The sequence below is a fragment of the Ornithorhynchus anatinus genome, chromosome 8, assembly GCF_004115215.2.
Source record: "Ornithorhynchus anatinus isolate Pmale09 chromosome 8, mOrnAna1.pri.v4, whole genome shotgun sequence".
NCBI lineage: Eukaryota > Metazoa > Chordata > Mammalia > Monotremata > Ornithorhynchidae > Ornithorhynchus > Ornithorhynchus anatinus.
The window spans coordinates 28,458,880-28,477,800 of NC_041735.1; the positions used below are offsets into that span (position 1 = coordinate 28,458,880).

The window sequence follows — 18,921 nt, forward strand, 5'->3', positions numbered from 1 at the left end:
TGGGTTAGTAAAGGGAAATTTAGGAGCATTGGTTCCTAAACATGAGGATAGATAACCTGGAAGGAAACCAGCACATGGTTCCTCTTACTTGTATCCACCTCAGCATTTAGTACAGTGCCTAGCACTTAGTAAACACTTGGCAAAAAAAAACCCAGAATTATAATAAACAGCATGGCCTAGTGGATAGAGCATGGGCTTGGGAGTCCAAAGGTCATGGGCTTCTAATCCCTGCTCTGCCCTTTGTCTGATGTCTGACCTTGGGCAAGTCATTTCACTTCTCTGTGCCTCATTTACCTCATCTTTTAAATGGGGATTATGACTGTGAGCCCCATGTGGGACAGGGTCTGAATCCAACCTGATTACCTTGTAGTTAACCCGAAGCTTAGAACACACTGTGCCTGGAACATAGAAAGCACTTAACAAATACCGTAATTATTTTGTATTATTATTAAGTATCCTGATGCCGCTGTCAGAGGTAGGCTGACAGGACCACTGAGTTGACCCAGTAAGAGCACAATTTATGCTGTCATGCAGTCCTTCTGGTGTGGCCAGGGTCTGGCCCACCTTCTCTCCTGGTAGAGCCCTGGAAGGGTTGGAAATTTCCAAATTGGGCCCAGGACTATAGCTCAATAGCCATATCCAACCAGACCTGAGGGGGCCTAAACCCCCTTCCAGGGGGCATACCCTCACACCCATCTCCCTAATCTGGGTCCAAGGAAGTGCCCCATACACCCAGACCTGGCAGATTCTCAGCGATCACCAGGAGTGAAGCAGCTTCATGGCCCAGGCCAAGAAGATGCCTAGAGCCATCGATTTCCAATGGAGTCCCCCCATTTACTTCCAACCCCAACTCTTTGGAAGATCTGTGCACAGGCAGCAACATGGTCTGAATCCAGTTTCCTCGGCTCTCCCCTTCCCCGCTAGCTGCCTTGAGAAGATGCCATCCCCCCGGCCCGGATAAGCAGGACCCGGCTCTCTGGGGACTCTTGGTCTGTAGCCTCTCTCCCGGTGAGTAAAGGTCTTTGACTCAATTCCAAAAAGCCTTACATGACGACTCTCTTTGTCTTCCACCCGTTGACCTGCATCCGAACAGTGTCCCACCGGAGTCATTTCTGAAAAATAGCTCGAGCAATTTGTCTCACTTGAGCTGTAAAGAGAGCTCCACGCTTGGGCTGGAAGGTAGAGCCATGACATTTGCAGAGCCCGAGTTTATATTTTCATTCTTCTATTTGATTCACATAATCCGTGATGGATTCTCACATCTTAAATGGCCGAGTATTTCACACCTGGGGCTCTGTATGTAAGAAGTAAAGCTAGTTTGCACAGAGCATCTTCAGCTAAAGTGCTGGATGTGCAGCTTCCCAATGACGACACCCCTTTCCTGCATTGCCTTAAAGACTGATTTAGCGGCACCACCATCTGCTGATGCCCGCTTGAATAACCCTCCCCAAATTGTAAAGCTGGAAATCAAATGTCGAAGCATCTAGCTGGGTGTGAGAGCCAACACTTCTAGCGTTCGCTGTAACTCATTTGAGCAGAGAGATTGGCCTTGTGGTTGTCATTCATTCATTCATTCAATAGTATTTATTGAGCGCTTACTATGTGCAGAGCACTGTACTAAGCGCTTGGGATGAACAAGTCGGCAACAGATAGAGACAGTCCCTGCCGTTTGACGGGCTTACAGTCTAATCGGGGGAGACGGACAGACAAGAACGATGGCACTAAACAGCGTCAAGGGGAAGAACATCTCGTAAAAACAATGGCAACTAAATAGAATCAAGGCGATGTACAATTCATTAACAAAATAAATAGGGTAACGAAAATATATACAGTTGAGCGGACGGGTACAGTGCTGTGGGGATGGGAAGGGAGAGGTGGAGGAGCAGAGGGAAAAGGGGAAAATGAGGCTTTAGCTGCGGAGAGGTAAAGGGGGGATGGCAGAGGGAGTAGAGGGGGAAGAGGAGCTCAGTCTGGGAAGGCCTCTTGGAGGAGGTGATTTTTAAGTAAGGTTTTGAAGAGGGAAAGAGAATCAGTTTGGCGGAGGTGAGGAGGGAGGGCGTTCCAGGACCGCGGGAGGACGTGACCCAGGGGTCGACGGCGGGATAGGCGAGACCGAGGGATGGCGAGGAGGTGGGCGGCAGAGGAGCGGAGCGTGCGGGGTGGGCAGTAGAAAGAGAGAAGGGAGGAGAGGTAGGAAGGGGCAAGGTGATGGAGAGCCTCGAAGCCTAGAGTGAGGAGTTTTTGTTTGGAGCGGAGGTCGATAGGCAACCACTGGAGTTGTTTAAGAAGGGGAGTGACATGCCCAGATCGTTTCTGCAGGAAGATGAGCCAGGCAGCGGAGTGAAGAATAGACTGGAGCGGGGCGAGAGAGGAGGAAGGGAGGTCAGAGAGAAGGCTGACACAGTAGTCTAGCCGGGATATAACGAGAGCCCGTAATAGTAAGGTAGCCGTTTGGGTGGAGAGGAAAGGGCGGATCTTGGCGATATTGTAGAGGTGAAACCGGCAGGTCTCGGTAACGGATAGGATGTGTGGGGTGAACGAGAGGGACGAGTCAAGGATGACACCGAGATTGCGGGCCTGCGGGACGGGAACTTTGTCGACTTGATAAAGCTAGTTCACTCTCTTCTGGTTTCCAGGCAGGAAACATTCCTCTGAAAATAAATAGCATTCAGCTCCCAAGAGCCAGGGGAAATGAGGGACTCCCAAATTCCCCCTTTCTGCAGGGAAAGGAATTGAGACAGTGAGAGCTGGTCGATGACCCTCAGCTGCGTTGCCATCTTAGCAAAAGCAGGAGACTGGCTGCCTGGAGAGCCGCCTAGATGAGAGCCGGGACCTTCCAACGGGGCTAACAGATCGCCCTTGGGTTTTGAGCCTCAAATATTCCCTGTTCAAACAGAGGGAACTATCAGCCACAGTTGTTTACTCTGGGATATTTTCGGGTCTTAAAATAGAAGTCCTTCGTCATTCTATGGTTTCAACAGTGAATCTGAGATGCTAATGTGTCTGTTGCCATAGAAACTGCAGGAAGAGAGGGTATACCCAGAATGCCCTGCTGGACTGTGGCTGCTGAACTAGGCCGAAATAAAACCTAAGTAAAGGGAGAGAAGAATAAGCATCAGAAAACATTGTATACATGTAGAAATGGTTCTCTGCTTCATTGCTTGCAGCAGTGAGACGAGGAGGGTGGAGTGGAAAGATTTTGTTCTGAAAACCTGAAGGATGGTGTTTGGCCTTTCAAGTTCTACAGGGTGCTACTAGGAATGCCTCTCCCTCCTTCCCACATGGAATGTCTGTGAGGAGAATACCTTCCATCCTCACCCCTCTCCCCTTAAGAAGGAGAATCACTCACCTGGAGCCATTCTTCATGGTGACTTGCTAAAGAAATTTCCCATCCAGACTGTGAAAGTCTCTTTAAAGATGGCGAAGAGGGGGCAAGAGCACAGAGGAGAGGTCATCAGCCCTCTAGTTGGGAAAAGCTCCCACAATTCAGTTGCTGCCTGCCTTATTCCAACCTCTTCTCCCTCCCCTCCTACCCCCACCAAGACCAGTCATCATCATCAATGGCCCTGACCACACTATTGGTTGATGAAGCCTCCCATCCGACGAGCCTCCAGCCTGGCACTTCAGGACCAAGAACCGACTCGAAGGAATTAATTTCGTGCCAGGGGTTTGCACGGTATCCCTCACACCGTCATCTGCCAACCATGTTCCCACTGGGGCATAGAGGGCAGCAAGCAAGTAGATGGATGAGGTGCAGTATATTGTGAAGAGCATGTGTTGTCTTTGCCAAAGTAAGCTAGCCACAGTGCATGGTTGTACTTGTACACACATACACTTTTGTCTATTATTCATATACATATATATGCATCCATTCACTTTTGTCTATTATTCATATATATATATATGTATATGTTATCATGGCTGGGATGTCATGACCAGGAAAATGTGGGGGTTAGTCAGGGAAGACTTCCTGGAGGAGGTCTTTTTAGGAGGCTGTGGACAAAAGGGAGAGTAGTAGTTTGGCAAAGCTGGATGGGGAGAGTGCCAGAGATAAGTCTGAACCATGGGATCAAGGTGGGAGAGTTGTAAATGAGGTATACTTAGGTAAGCTTGTTCAGAGCCAGGAACATGAGCTGGGATGTAATAATAATAATGTTGGTATTTGTTAAGTGCTTACTATGTGCAGAGCACTGTTCTAAGCACTGGGGTAATAATAATAATAATGTTGGTATTTGTTAAGCGCTTACTATGTGCCGAGCACTGTTCTAAGCGCTGGGGTAAACACAGGGGAATCCGGTTGTCCCACGTGGGGCTCTCAGTCTTCATCCCCATTTTACAGATGAGGGAACTGAGGCACAGAGAAGTTAAGTGACTTGCCCACAGTCACACAGCTGACAAGTGGCAGAGCTGGGATTCGAACTCATGAGCCCTGACTCCAAAGCCCATGCTCTTTCCACTGCGCCACGCTGGGGTAGATACAGGGTAATCAGGTTGTCCCACGTGAGGCTCACAGTTAATCCCCATTTTACAGATGAGGTAACTGAGGCACAGAGAAGTTCAGTGACTTGCCCACAGCCACACAGCTGACAAGTGGCAGAGCCGGGAGTCAAACCCATGACCTCTGACTCCGAAGCCCAGGCTCTTTCCACTGAGCCACGCTGCTTCCCTTTAGAAAGGGTGCTGGCTCTGATTCCCTCTGTGTCTTATCTAATTTACCCCTTTTCTGCCTGACTCCTTCAGTCATATCTCTGGCTTTCTAGAAAACCTTACTGCAGGAGACGCTTGTACGTTCTTTCACCTTTTTTTGTTGTAGTAGGCAAAGAGAACAGATAGGTTAGGAAGAATCAGATTTGAGCTGGGTCTACATGCCCTTGGAGCTCTCTCAGGATCAGTGGGGAATTATTATTATTATTTTAATGGTATTAAGCGCTTACTATGTGTTAAGCACTGTTCCAAGCGCTGGCATAGATACAAGTTAATCAGCTCGGACATAGTCCCTGCCCACATAGGGCTCACAGTCTAAATGGGAGGGAGAACAGGTATTGAATCCCTATTTTACAATTATGGAAAGTGAGGCACAAAGAAGTTTAGTGACTTGTCTAAGGTCACACAGCAGATAAGTAGTGGAACCGGGATTAGAACCTAAGTCTTCTGACTCCCAGGCCCATACTCTTTCCACTAGACCGAGCTGCTTCACCATTATTAGATTAATAGGGGAGCCCCAGTGCCCCACTGCTTTGGTCTGGAGTTGAGGGATGCAAGAAGGTGGAGAGTTCCTCTAGATTATAGCTAGGGACAGCATCATTAGGTACAAAGCTCCTCCTAGTAGTTTGTCAGATCAAAGGAACAAGACCCACTCAGAATCCCGTAAGCCTGAGGACGAAGCAGATATCGATGGAGAGCACTCAGTCACTTTACCCACTCCTACCTCACCTCGCTACTCTCCTACTACAACCCAGCCTGCAGACTTTGCTTCTCTAATGCCAACCTTCTCACTGTACTTCGATCTCATCAACCTCACCACCAACCTCTTGTCCACGTTCTTTCTCTGGCCCGGAATACCCTCCCTCTTCATATCTGACAATTAATCTTTCCCCCCTTCAAAGCCTTGTTGAAGGCCCATCTCCCCCAAGAGGGCTTCCCTGATTAAGCCCTCCTTTCCTCTTCCCCCACTCCCTTCTGCACTGCCCTCCCTTTAAGCGTTCCCCACCCTCAGCCCCAAAGTACTTTCTATACCTATCTAATTTTACTTATATTAATGCCAATCTCCCCCTCTAGACTGTAAGCTCAATGAGGGCAGAAAATGTCTGATATACTGCTTCATTTTACTCTCCCAAGTGCTACGTATTGTGCTCTGCACACAGTAAGTGCTCAATAATATGATTGACCGGCTGGCTGACTGAGAGGAAACTTAGTGACTAGCCAAGCCCCACATTGTTGAAATTAAGTGACTCTTTCCGGGGGGTGTAGCCCCTGAAAACCTGCCCCATCATTTGCCCCCGCCTCCAGCTGCTGAAGCTAGATAACTAGCTGATAACTAGCTAACTTGGCTGTTCACCAGACAGTCCTGTTAGGACTTTCCAGGAGGGCATATGCAGAGGCTCCCTGTGAACAGTAGCTTAACCTTACCGGTGGTTCCAGGAAGGCCCAGACCTCACCTGCTTGTAGATTCCTCCCACTGGCTGGATATATTCCTTCCCCTTTTCCTGGGGATCTGTTGGTCTGAATGCCCAGAAGACGACGTTTTGCTCTCTGCCTCACCGGCATAGATTTGGGAATGACAAGGTCTGGCGCCAATTATAAAAAAAGCAAATTAATTTATAGAAATGATTGACAATCCCGATGGAGAAGTTCCAAGGTGAGAAGAGGTTTTCAGAGGGAGTTAGCGTGCCGCAAGTTTTTTTATGAAGATAGAGAAGGCTGTTCCATTTAAGTTGGACAAATTTCTTCCCAGAAGTTGAAAAACCACTACCAGTCAGCAAAGCAGGCTTTTGATTTTGCAACCAACTCTGAAGGATCCTAATTACACTACTTGTCAGTTTTGTGATATTATGCCTTGAATGAACAAAGATGAAATAGTTTGATGAAGCTTCATGTAGCAGTAGACAGCACATTAGGGAATTTCATATTCTTTCAGTGGTGTTTTTTGTGGTATTTAAGTGCTTACTCTGTGCTAGGCACTGGGGCAGATCCAAGCTTAATCAGGTTGTACCCAGTCCCCATCCCACATGGGGCTCCATAGTCTTAATCCCCATTTTACAGATAATTGAGGCACTAGAGAAGTGAAGTGACTTGTCCAAGGCCACACAGCAGACCAGAGATGGAGCTGGGCTTACAGCCCAAGTTCTTCTGACTCCCGAGCCCATGCTCTATGGACTAGAACACGTTGCTTTTGAATAACGTGAAAGTCCAAATACATTCTACCAGCAATCTAACTACGAGATGTACCCCACGATTCGGCCAAAATGCATTCTTTGAAAGCCTGGGGGAGTCGCCAAGAGCTGAAAGGTGGGGTGCACGATTGAGTGCCGATGGACTGCATTTAGAATCCTTGGCATCACCACAAGGTGGCAGGGAAGACCTTAGGAACCCACAAAAATGCCCTTTCGCTTGCCCTGGGTTTAAAAATTAGGTGCCTAATCTCTATTATCGACTGCTCCTTCCCCCCACCATGACCCCGGCCCTGAGGAGAGGGCAGCTGGTCTCTCCATTGCCCAGCCATCCCTGCACTGGTTTCAGCTGCGGGAATGAAACCCAGGTCTCCTTTCCCTCTTCCCCAGGAAGAAGTCAACCCCGAGAACACTCGGCTAGGTTAAACCTCATGCCTGGCCGAGTTTAAGTGGAGCCGGAGGCCGTGCCCTTCCCCTCCCCGTCTTCATTGGCCTACTTCTCAGGATTCCATAGGAAAGACAAAAGTCCGATTTCTTTTTTCCTTCCGCCCCGGGAGAAAATTGTTTAGATAACAACGTTTTTGTAGCCTGATTTAATGCATTTAAAAAAGAAAATAATCACCCTGCTCTTCTGTCCTCTGACCATTGAATTGCTTATCTCTGGCAGCCAGTAATGCCCCCTCCTTCTCCCTACCCCGCCAACCACTCTGTTGTGTTTGTCGCAGATCCTGACGGCCAGTGGGGACGGGACCTGTGCTCTGTGGGATGTGGAGAGCGGGCAGCTGTTGCAGAGTTTCCACGGACATGGGGCAGACGTTCTGTGCCTGGACTTAGCACCTTCAGAGACTGGAAACACCTTTGTATCAGGGGTAAACATGACCTAAAAGGAGTTCCCGGCAGGACCTTATCTGTGGGTGGCACGGGAGAGGCGAGGCTGGGCTGGTGGGCCGGCGTAGTTCGTTCATTCTGGGATTCAGCGTTTATCATTTGCCCAGCACTGTGCTGAGAGCTGCGGTAGGTTCAGGTGAATCGCATCGGAGACAGGCCCTGCGCCCACCATCGGAGGTTCCCTGCAAACTTGGGTCCCTGGGCCAGGTCAGGTTGAGAGAAGCAAACGAGTCACATGAGCCTTTGTCTTGGTCCTAAGAGTAGCCAGGATCTCCGGGAAGGTTTCTTTGGGTGGAATTTATTAGCCCAGTCATCCTCCGGACCAATTGTTTGCCCTCCAAAGAAGGGGAGAGTTGGTCAGTTTGCACTAATGTTCCTTGTCCATGGTGGGAAGGAGCCCAGGGAAGCCAAATTCAGGGTTTGCTTTCACCTCCTTCCCTCTTATCCTTCCCACCCTAGGGTTTCTTTCTGCCTCTGAATAAGTGCTAAATCTGGCTAGTTATTTTCCCTCCTTTTTATCTCCAGGAAATGAGTTAAGAGCCGGTTGGAGCCTTCCTGGGGGGTGGCGGGGACTGGAATTTGGATGTAGGAAGGGGAGAGGCGACATTCTTAGTCCTTCCCTGATCACCCCCACCCTTTCCGTGGGCACACACCCACGCTGACCCTTCGCTTCAGTTCTTATGGAAAGTTTCCAATTCACCGAGTAATGGAGACCAGTGACCCAGAAAACAGTAAGAAGGAAACCAGGTTTGTTCCTGATCACAAGCAAGAATATCAAGTGTCACTGAGCCCTAAAAGACCCAGATTTCAAATTCACTTTAGTTATGAATTGCCCCAAAGACATTCATGACTTTTTGAATGAACTTGAAACCCTGATGAATTACTGCTTTACTCATTAGCATGGTTTAGTGGGAAAAGCCCAGGCTTGGGAGTCAGAGGTCGTGGGTTCCAATCCCAGCTCTGCCGCTTGTCAGCTGTGTGACCTTGGGCGAGTCACTTCACTTCTCTGTGCCTCAGTCACCTCATCTGTAAAATGAGGATGAAGACTATGAGCCCCTCGTGGGACAACCTGATTACCTTGTATCTACCCCAGCGCTTAGAACAGTGCTTGGCACATAGTAAGCACTAAACAAATACCAACATTATTATTATTATTGGGAAAATAAAAATTTGTCAGCCATACTTGCCCTTACGGCATCGCTGGTACTAAAATTTACTGCCCCAAAGACAGTAAATGGGGTGCTGGGGATGGGGCAGAAGAGGCCTGCTTTCACCCAGGCGGGGCCAAAAGGATGTAATGCTTTTACTTTTCCAAAGTGCTTCTCTTGTCAATGATCTCATTTTGTTTTTTATTGTACTTATATATTTTGGTATTTGCTAAGCGCTTGCTATGTACCAGGCACTATACTACATGCTAGGATAGGTGGGTATCCCACAAAGGGCTCACAGTCATAATCGCCTTTTTACAGATGAGGTAACTGAAGCACAGAGAAGTTAAGTGACTTGCCCAAGGTCACCCAGCAGACAAGTGGTGGAGCCAGGATTAGAACCCAGGTCTTCCTGAGTCCCAGGCCTGTGTTGTATCCACTAGGCCACACTTTGAGGGAGAGAAAGGCTAGTATTATTATTCCCGTTGCATAGATGAGGAAACTGAGGCATGGGGCGAGGTTAAGTGATTTCCCCAAGGCCACCTAGCGGGCCAGTGGCAGAGCTAGAACTAGAATCTGAGTTTTCCAACCCTAAGCTCTTTCCATGAAACCATGTTGCCTCATGGGGCCAGGCCATGGGGTGACAGGAATCACTGGATGGCCAAGTCAGGTATCTCCAATTTGGGACTTCTCTACTATTACTACTACTACTACTAACAATAATAATAATAATAGTGATATTAGTGCCAGGCACAGTACAAAGCACAAAGACAATCAGGTTAGACTCAATCTCTGTCCCACCTGGGACTCTCTACCTAAGTAGGAGGGAGAAGAGTTATTGAATCCCCATTTTGCAGATGAGGGAACTGAGGCACAGAGAGGAAAAGGGCCTTGATCTAGGTGACCCAGCAGGCAAGTGGCTTGAAAAAACAGGTCCTGGCCAGTATAAAGGTTGTATGGCTTCTAGACATATGAAAGAGAAATACATTTTCCAAGACTACCAATCCCAGCCACCCTTAAAGACCCCTGCATGTGCTCAATGTCTGGCACAGGAGTGACCACCTCCCCCTAGTAGTGACAGTTGGGCCTGAGCTGAGCCAGGCCCCAGGATTTGGGCCCCTGCAGTGTTCTGACGGCCGGGCAGGGTCACCGTGGTGTTGCTTGGGGTTCATTTTCTCCCAGCCCCCCTTGCTCCCTTTCTCCCCTGCTCCCTCCTTCTACGCTTCCTTCCCCTCCCGCTTCTCATCCCACGCCAAATTCTTCTCCTTGTCCCACTGCTGGTCTTCCTCACTTTTTTCCCTTCCTAAACCTTCAATCGACCAGCCATTCCAACCACCAAAGGAGATTGACCCGACACAGTAACCAACCATGGCCTCTGGTCTTTGCCCAGCAGATGCCCAAATCACATTCCAGAAGAGAGACCCACCATAGAATGAAGACCCTGACCCTCTCTTAGACTCTAAGGTGCAGACTGGCATGTCCCAACCCAAGACCCACTCTGAAATCTGCAGGGAAAGTCCCAGGAAAACAGGGGGGAAGGAAGCAGTTGGGGAGGTGGCCTTTCAAAATGAAGGGGATCTCTGCTCCCTGCAACCAGGTTTGCAGGGGGCTCTCCTGACTGCAGGACAGCTCAGCAGGTGTCTGGCCATCATCAAACAGTGTTTATTTAAATCCCACATGCCTAACCTGAGGTCAAGCACTGCAGAAAGCAAGTCAGGCTGACCTGGCCCTTCCCAGAAACTCCACCTGGAAAAATGTGACTCCCAGATGCGGCTCAGTCACCATTGTACTCAAGAAAAATAGGCCTGGGTCCAGCCTGGGGAGGGGGCTCAAGACGACTTCGAGGAGCCATCGGTGGGCATAACCTGGGTGCTCTTGTCTTCCTAGGGGTGTGACAAGAAAGCCATGGTTTGGGATATGCGGTCCGGACAGTGCATCCAGTCATTCGAAACCCACGAGTCCGACATCAACAGTGTCAGGTTCGTGTACCAGACGTGTTCCGTATCCTGAGGTGGGAAGTGCGTCATGGAAAATGTATTTGGGGTTGTGAGAAATGGTCCTTTCTAGAAGAGTGGGGTGCCTTTGGGAACCAAGCTGGACTGCGAAGCCTCAGATTGGACTCAGACCTCATGGCATGGCCACCCAAGGATCCACGAGACCCAGGGAGCCTAAGAGCTGGGCGAGGGTCCAGTGACCATCTCTGAGATTGACACTTCAGCCTGGCACAGGCCGGAGAGGCCCTAACCTGGGCCCTCAGGACCCTAAGCACCCTGGACTCATGTGGTTGAGCCCATTCTGGGTTCAGTCCACTGGGAGGGGTCAAAGTCCAGACACCATGCTCCTCCCAGGTGGCTGTAGAGAAGTCATATCCCACCCCTAGAGAAGTCGTATCCCACCCCCATCCCCATCCATAGACCAACAAGTCTCCTCAAGGGGCCAGGTCAGCCTGGATCTCTCCTGCCTGAACTTGGCTCTGACCCCCGGATGGGTGCCAAGGCAGCAAAGAGCCCCACCTGGCCCAGCTTCACTATCTCGAGTCCCCAACAGAAGTAGCCTCACAGAGACTCACCTTCTCGATTCACCACGATCCCCTCCCAAATTCCTCTCTGGGCCGGGGCCTGGACCCCAGGATCCTTCCCACCATTGAATCCCCAGGGGACTGGTTTACGCCTCGGAGCTGGTGTTCCCGCTCTGAGGTGAGAGCAAGCAGCGACGTCGACCCACCACCCTTGGGGCGCTTGCTCTGCCGGGGTTCCAGACCGTGATGAGGATCCCACCCCCCGCTGGGTGATGTCCTCCTCACTGGGGATTTGTTCCCTCCAGATACTACCCAAGCGGAGACGCCTTCGCTTCCGGCTCAGATGACGCCACGGTGAGCTTCCTGGGGCAACTCTCACTTTCTCAAATAGCAACTATGCCGGGGACTCATCTCTAGATGAGTGGCGGGGGAGGGACTCCATCCCCCTTTGTGGTTTTGCCCCTTTATCACCCTCTCAGTGGGAGGCGGGGAAGCACAGACTCTGATGTACCGTCTCTGCGCCTGGACTTCATCTCCAGGAGGCCTCCCAGGCCCCTCCTTTCCCGGTCCTGACTAGCAGCGATGCACCAAAGCATCAGAAAGACTGCTTCGTGCTTCTGGGAATGGGGGTGGGGATGCAGCACACTTTCTAAAACACAGTTGAGCTCAGACCCCATTCCTCTTCAATCGAGCAAAAAATGTCAGCAAGGGCTGTGATTCCCTGTCTCCTGGGCAAAGAGCCTTAAAAATTTAAGACTCAGCATATAGCATCCATCCAATAATAATAATAATGGTAGAATTTAAATATTTATAGTGTGCCAAGCACTGTTTTAAGCACTGAGGTAGATACAAGGCAATCAGGTCAATCACAGACCTGTAGTAGGGAGAACAGGTATTGAATCCCCATTTTACAAGTAAGAAAACTGGAGCCCAGAGAAGTTAAGGGACTTGTCCAAGGTCACGCAGCAGGCAAGTGGTGGAACTGGGATTAGAACTCAGGTCCTCTGACTCCAAGGCCTGTGCTCTTTCCAATAGGCCGTGCTGCTTCCTTAGACTGTATGGCATGGGAATCTAATTGCTTTCACAAGTGCAGTCAGCGACAGAGACCATCTTCATGGATTGGGCTCGGGCACTGGTGCAAATTACAGTCCAAATGTCCATATCCCTGAGAGCCCCCCAGCATCACCTCCCAGAAAGTGAGGTGGATTGTGCAGTGGGTCAAAGAGTCCCTTTCCTTGTTCAGTTCCAAACTCTAAAATTCAACAGGCCACAAGCTTTTTCTAGATTTCTGTTTCTCTATCAACCCCCTGAACGCAGCAAGGGTGCTGACCAGTCACCATTCATCTTGGTGTGTCAAAACGGGGGTGAGAGGGCTAGCCCTGGGGGTATCCTGGCTGGTGGGGCTCGTCTAGACTCCCCTTGGATGGGCCCCCAGCTGGCCTTCCTCCATCCCAACCCAAGCTCCACTGGGCCAGTCATCTGTGGCTACCGTCCTTTTGGCCACTCTTCCCCCTGACCCACCCACCTGCCCTCCCCCCCAAGCCCTTAGACTAGCTCATATAGTGAAGGATGGCTGTAGCCTCCCTCAGGGAGAAGTGCTTGGGGCACAGAGCTGGAAAAGAGAGCTTTATTCAAGTCCTGCCTCATGTTCCTTCCTCTGGGAGCCAAGATACGACATTCCCATTTTGGGAGGGAAGAACGGAGTGACTCGCCCCAAATCCAAACCAGGCAGGAGCCCCCTTGCCCACTCAAATCCAGCTGTCCTGAGTTCTCCTGATGTCCACCCAGCTGAACCCAAAAGGCTTCAGTGATACGGATTCCTGTGCAGGAGAGGGAAGAGTTTGGGGACAGGGATGGGACATCTCATTCCTGGTTCTTGGCCCTGGGTGGAGTTTAGAGCCCAGTGCTCCAGGGAGGAGCACCAGGATAGCCACTCCAGCACTTTAAAGCCGGTCTGGGAATAATTAAAGGCTTTCCACAGGTGTTTCTGCTTTTACCTCCACCAAGCCTCATGAGAACTATTCCCAGGGGCAGTTGGCGGTTGAGACAGCCCTGACATTGTTCCCACTTGCCTCTCCCCGACCAAACATGAGGGAAAGAGCGGGTCCCATCCCATCGCAATAGAGACTGTCTCGTGGAACTGCCCGTAACCAAACCTGCATGGCGGGATGACCCAGGGGCCGGGGGGACCGTGCATGTTATTTCCTTTTGACTCCCAGTGTCGCCTTTACGATCTGCGGGCCGACCGGGAAGTCGCCATCTACTCCAAGGAGAGCATCATATTTGGAGCCTCCAGTGTGGATTTCTCCCTCAGTGGTAAGAGCTGCTGCCTCAGGGCCACTTCAGAAATCTCCCGAGCAGAATAAAGAGGCCACATTCTCTCGACGGCGTCCCAGGGACTGAACTCTGCCTGAGCCCCAGACCAGGGCAGGCCCCATCCTGGTCCCCCCTCACCTCCTGTCCCTCTCAGAGAAGGTGGGAATTCAGGGCTTTCCTGCTCCACTACAAGGCAGACCCTTGCAATACCCTGAAGTCTGCCCCAGGTGGGGAGGTGTCCACGGAGCCCCACATCCTCATCATCCATTGTGTTGGGCGGGGCTCACTCTGCTAAACTTGACCCAACTCTCAGAAAGTGCAGGGTCAGTTTTTAGGCCCATGTAGCTCTTCTTTGAGCTTCACGGTGGTTTCGGGGTCCTAACAGAGCTGGACAGAATATCCTGTGTCCTCTGCTTTATGACTTAAGCAGAGGAAGGGTGTGTGGGTGAGTGTGTATGCGTCTGTCCTACGGGCTGAACAAAATGTCCTGGGTCCTCAGTCATGTGACGTAAGCAGAGGAAGGGATGGGTGTGTGTCATAATTAAGGGCTGGACAGAATGTCCTGGGTCCTCTGTCTTGTGATGTAAGTAGAGGAAAGAGTGTGTGTTTGTGTGTGTGAGTGTTTCCGTCACCTAATTAAGAGCCGAACAGAATGTCCTGCCCCCTCCTGCTTGTGATATAAGCTGAGGAAGAGAGTGTGTGTCCATGAGTTGTCACTTTCATTCGCTTAGAGCAGTGATTCTGAAACTTTTATCCCTGCAGAAATCCTTCATCCTTCATTTCCTTCTCCCCTGTCCCGCAGGAGTCACTCCCCATATCCACAATGCCCTCTAAACAGTTGACAAGGGGATGAGAAAAATGACCTGTTCACTTTGTCTAGGAGAGAGAGAGACACTGGGGGAGATGTAAAGCACATTCTGCCTCTACTGATGTTAATGTTGTAGAGAAAGGGGGAGGCTAGGAGTCAGTTATGTGGGAAGATGGTTTTTTAAAGATCCATCCATAGCTGCAGGCAACATCAAACAGATGTTCGGAGCCCCATTGCTCCAGGCCTGGCTAGCCTGAGACTTCCTGATAACCCCCAACATGGGGGTCTGGGAACAAGAGACCCACGCAGCGCAGCGAGAAGTTCAGGGACAGCTCCACTTTTCCCCTTGGCTTTGCAAATATCTCTTTTTAGCATGTGGACTCTTCTCTTCACAGGTCGTTTGCTCTTCTCTGGCTACAACGATTACACTATCAATGTGTGGGATGTTCTGAAAGGGGCTCGGGTTTCCATTCTGTTTGGACACGAGAATCGCGTGAGCACCTTACGGGTTTCACCCGACGGGACGGCTTTCTGCTCGGGATCCTGGGACCACACTCTCAGAGTACGGGAAAGGTTTTCTCACTTCCTGTTGGGTTGGGGATAGCAGAGACCGAGGGACCAGAAGGGCTGGCCTTCAGCGGAGGATGGGTTTGGACCTGAGGCCCGGAGATCGGAATTTGGATCATTTAATCAATTGATGGTATTATTTATTGAGCGCTTACTGTTTGCAGAGCACTTTGCTAACCACTTGGGAGAGTACTCTGCAATAAACACGATCTCTGACCTTACAATCTAGTGGAGGAGGCCGACATTAAAATCAACTACAAATAGGGGAAATAGGGTATAAGGGTACAAATATAAGTAATGTGGGGTTGTGGGTGGGGTGAAAACTTAAATACTTAGGAAATATGAACCCAAGAGCAGACGTCATGCGGAAGGAAGGGAGACTAGGGAAGATGAGCAGTTAGTCAGGGAAGGCTTCATGGAAGAGATATGCTTTCAGTAGGGCTTTGAAAATAGGGAGAGTTGTGGTCAGTTGGATATGAAGAGGGAGGGAGGTTCAGGCAGGAGGGGTGACCTGAGTAAGGAGTCAAAGGCAAGAGATGAGATTGAGACACAGTAAATTGGTGTTAGAGGAGAGAAATGTGCGGCTGGGTTGTAGTGGAGAAGGATCGCAGCATGTTGTAGTGGATAGAGCACAGTTCTGGGAGTCAGAAGATCATGGGGTCTAATTCCGGCTCTGCTGCTTGTCTGCTATGTGACCTTGGGCAAATCACTTCACTTCCTCTGTGCCTCAGTTACCTCATCTGTAAAACAGGAGCTGCAACTGCGAGCCCCACATGGGACAGGGTTCAACTCGATTTGCTTGTATCCACCCCAACACTTAATACAGTGCCGGCACTTAGTAAGCACTTAGCAAAGACCGTCATTATTATTATTGTTATCATTATTATTAAGGGGATAGCTGATTGAATGCCTCACAGCCAATGAAAAGGAGTTCCATGTGGGGATGGGACAACCAATTGGATGTTTTTGAGGAGTGAGAAGATGTGCACAAGACAATTTTTTTGGAAAAATGACCCAGGCAACAGTGTGAAATATGGACTGGACAGGGAGAGGCTGGAGACAGGGAGGTCAACAAGGAGGCTGGTGCAGTAGTCCAAGTGGAATGTGACAAGTCCAGGGACCAGCGTCATAGTAATTTGGACAGAGAGGAGGGGCAGATTCTAGAGAGGAAGGGGCACATTCTAGAGATGTTAGGAAGATAGAACTGAAAGGATTTGCAGGTTGAATGAGGTGAGTTAAGGGTAAAGCCAGGGTTGCAAGCCTGTGAGATGGGGAGGGCGGGAGTGTTGTCTACCCTGATGGGAAAGTCGGGGGGATCAGGGGTTGAATGGGAAGGCCATGCCTCAATGGATGATTTTTGGCAAGTCACCTTACTAGCCGGTACTCTATGCCACACTCTGTATGTGTTCAGATAATGAACATGGTGTTGGGGAGATGGGCAAAATGTCTGGTTTTCTGAGGGTAAAATGATATCACTTTGGAGACCGAAAATTCAAAAAACATATGGTATGGAAATGGTGTTTGAACATAAACTCAAGAGAGGATCCTCCTGCTCAAAGTTCTGGCCTCAGAATAAATCAGATATCTCTCTATCGGTTAAGGGAAAACTTCTGTTTTACTTGTGAGATTGCAGAGTTTTAGAGAAAGAAAATTGAGAATTCTGGAAGTTGCTCCATTACCCAAGAAATGCAATGGTTATTTAGGGGTGAATTTTTACCTCTGAAACCCACGAATTAATGATTCAATTCTTTTTTTTTCCAGATCTGGGCATAATCTGCTATGTCCCCGCTAGATGCAAGTTAATAGTGGAATCTTGGACTACACCATGGAATATCTGAATCTGGAAATGGGATCTGACTTTAAAGAGAATTTAAAGAGGTTTTATTGTTTCAGCCTATTGAAAAAACTTGAGAGCTGAAAGTTCATTCACTTTCTTAGTATGCTATCAAATGTTGTGATGGAAAATGCAACCGCTAGCGAGACCATATTATAAGCATTTAATTCACAGCGAACATCACCCTCTAGGAAAATGTTTTTAATCTTAATTTTAAGATCACTTTTATTAGAAGTGCTTTAGATAATTATGAAATTAGGGTTTTCTCTGAAGTCACCTATCCAACAGAATGCATTCTTACCAGGCACTCTGCACTATATTGTTTGCATGAGTCAAATTCTTTCCTAAGGTAGAGTAAACTGTTCACCCGAGGCAGCCTGATTTCTGGAAAGTTCCTCTTTCAACGATGAATTTTGATGTAGCGTGTTAGAAGCCTGATTTGGGGGAAGGTCCTGGCCAAAAACAACTCCACCCTGACCGTTCACTATCCAGTTAGAGAAAAAGGTCCAGCACTAAGACAATATGTTGCTATTAAACCCTGTTTTCCCTGGCTTTTTGCAATCACTGAATGTAAATAAGACAGCTGCAGGTCAAGGAGGCTGGGAATGGACTGCTCTGTGGTGAGGTAATATCTCTACTTGGTGGGAATTTTTTGTCCTTTGGCTTGGCAAGTCCAACTCCTTTCATTTGAGGAAATACTTCCTGCTGAGCACAGGTGTGTTTGTGGTGCAAATTCCACCCCCCCACACACACGCTCCCGCCCACAAACAATCAACAGTTTTCTCTGAAGAGAATCAGGACAGAGGACTTAATAATAATAATAATAATGGTGGTATTTGTTAAGCGCTTACTATGTGCAAAGCACTGCTCTAAGCGCTGGGGGGATACAAGCTGAACAGGCTGTCCCACCTGGGGCTCACAGTCTTCATCCCCATTTTACAGATGAGGTAACTGAAGCCCCAGAGAAGTGAAGTGACTTGCCCACAGGAGAAGCTGGTAGGACGTTCATGTTTGGGTGGACATTACTGAGTGAACAAAATGCTTTTTGCCCCGATGAATCAGCCTGTTATATTAAAATATGTACTGAGCTGGAAGTGTGATAAAAATCAAACACATGAATTTTGGATAAGTGTTTCATCATCTAGCCGAAGGAGAACTAACCACAGGAAGTCAAAAGATCAATTGGGAAGCAATCCTTTGCTTGAGGTTTGAGTGATGACCTGGGAGAAGGGAAGATAAAGTCTCATTTGGTACTGCTGTTGATTTAGTGTAGGCTGTGTGCTCCAGCAAAGTTTCCGTAAAAACAGGGAGATTGTCCAGGCTTGGAATTTTGTGAAAACAAGATTGGTTGCCAAGAACATTAAAAAATCCGAACTGGGGCTTCAGGGAGGACAGGTTGGTGCTGGTGGAGAGTCTCATGGAGTCCACACAGCCAGCTTGGATGCCCCTTGGAAACGAAGCCCAGAGCAATGCCCTAGCTGAATCATGGAGCCCCTACCATTTCTCTGCTGCTTCCAGAGCTGTGCCTGTGCCCTGGTCTGTCTTATAGGCTGTGCCAGTGCCGCCACAGTCGGGGAGCTGGGTTGGCTGGCATTAGTCATTTAAGCCCAGCAGGAAGCCGAGAGACCGTGGCATCGAACAATCCATCAGTGAAATTTACTGAGCACGAGAAGCGGCCTAGGATAGAGCACGGACCTAGTAGTCAGAAGACCCTGGGTTCTAATCCCGGATCTATCACTTGTCTGCTCTGTGATCTTAGGCAAGTCCCTTCACTTCTCTGGGCCTCAATTCCCTCAACTATAAAATGGGGATTAAGAGTCATTCATTCATTCAATAGTATTTATTGAGCTCTTACTATGTGCAGAGCACTGTACTAAGCGCTTGGAATGTACAAATCAGTAACAGATAGAGACAGTCTTTGACAGGCTTGCGAGACCTACATGGGAAATGTA

At 49.2% G+C, this 18,921-nt stretch overlaps 1 protein-coding gene across 1 annotated transcript in view; it reads left to right on the forward strand.

The window, feature by feature from the left end:
- Positions 1 to 18,092, forward strand: part of GNB5 (G protein subunit beta 5) — a 33,528-nt gene extending 15,436 nt beyond the window's left edge. Inside the window, exons 6-11 of the mRNA XM_029070255.2 lie at positions 7,616 to 7,759; positions 10,814 to 10,905; positions 11,750 to 11,798; positions 13,664 to 13,760; positions 14,964 to 15,130; positions 16,897 to 18,092. Coding sequence (XP_028926088.1) covers positions 7,616 to 7,759; positions 10,814 to 10,905; positions 11,750 to 11,798; positions 13,664 to 13,760; positions 14,964 to 15,130; positions 16,897 to 16,908 — 561 coding nt within the window. The 3' untranslated portion in view covers positions 16,909 to 18,092. The remainder of the gene's footprint in view (positions 1 to 7,615; positions 7,760 to 10,813; positions 10,906 to 11,749; positions 11,799 to 13,663; positions 13,761 to 14,963; positions 15,131 to 16,896) is intronic.
- The last annotated feature ends 829 nt before the right edge of the window (positions 18,093 to 18,921 follow it).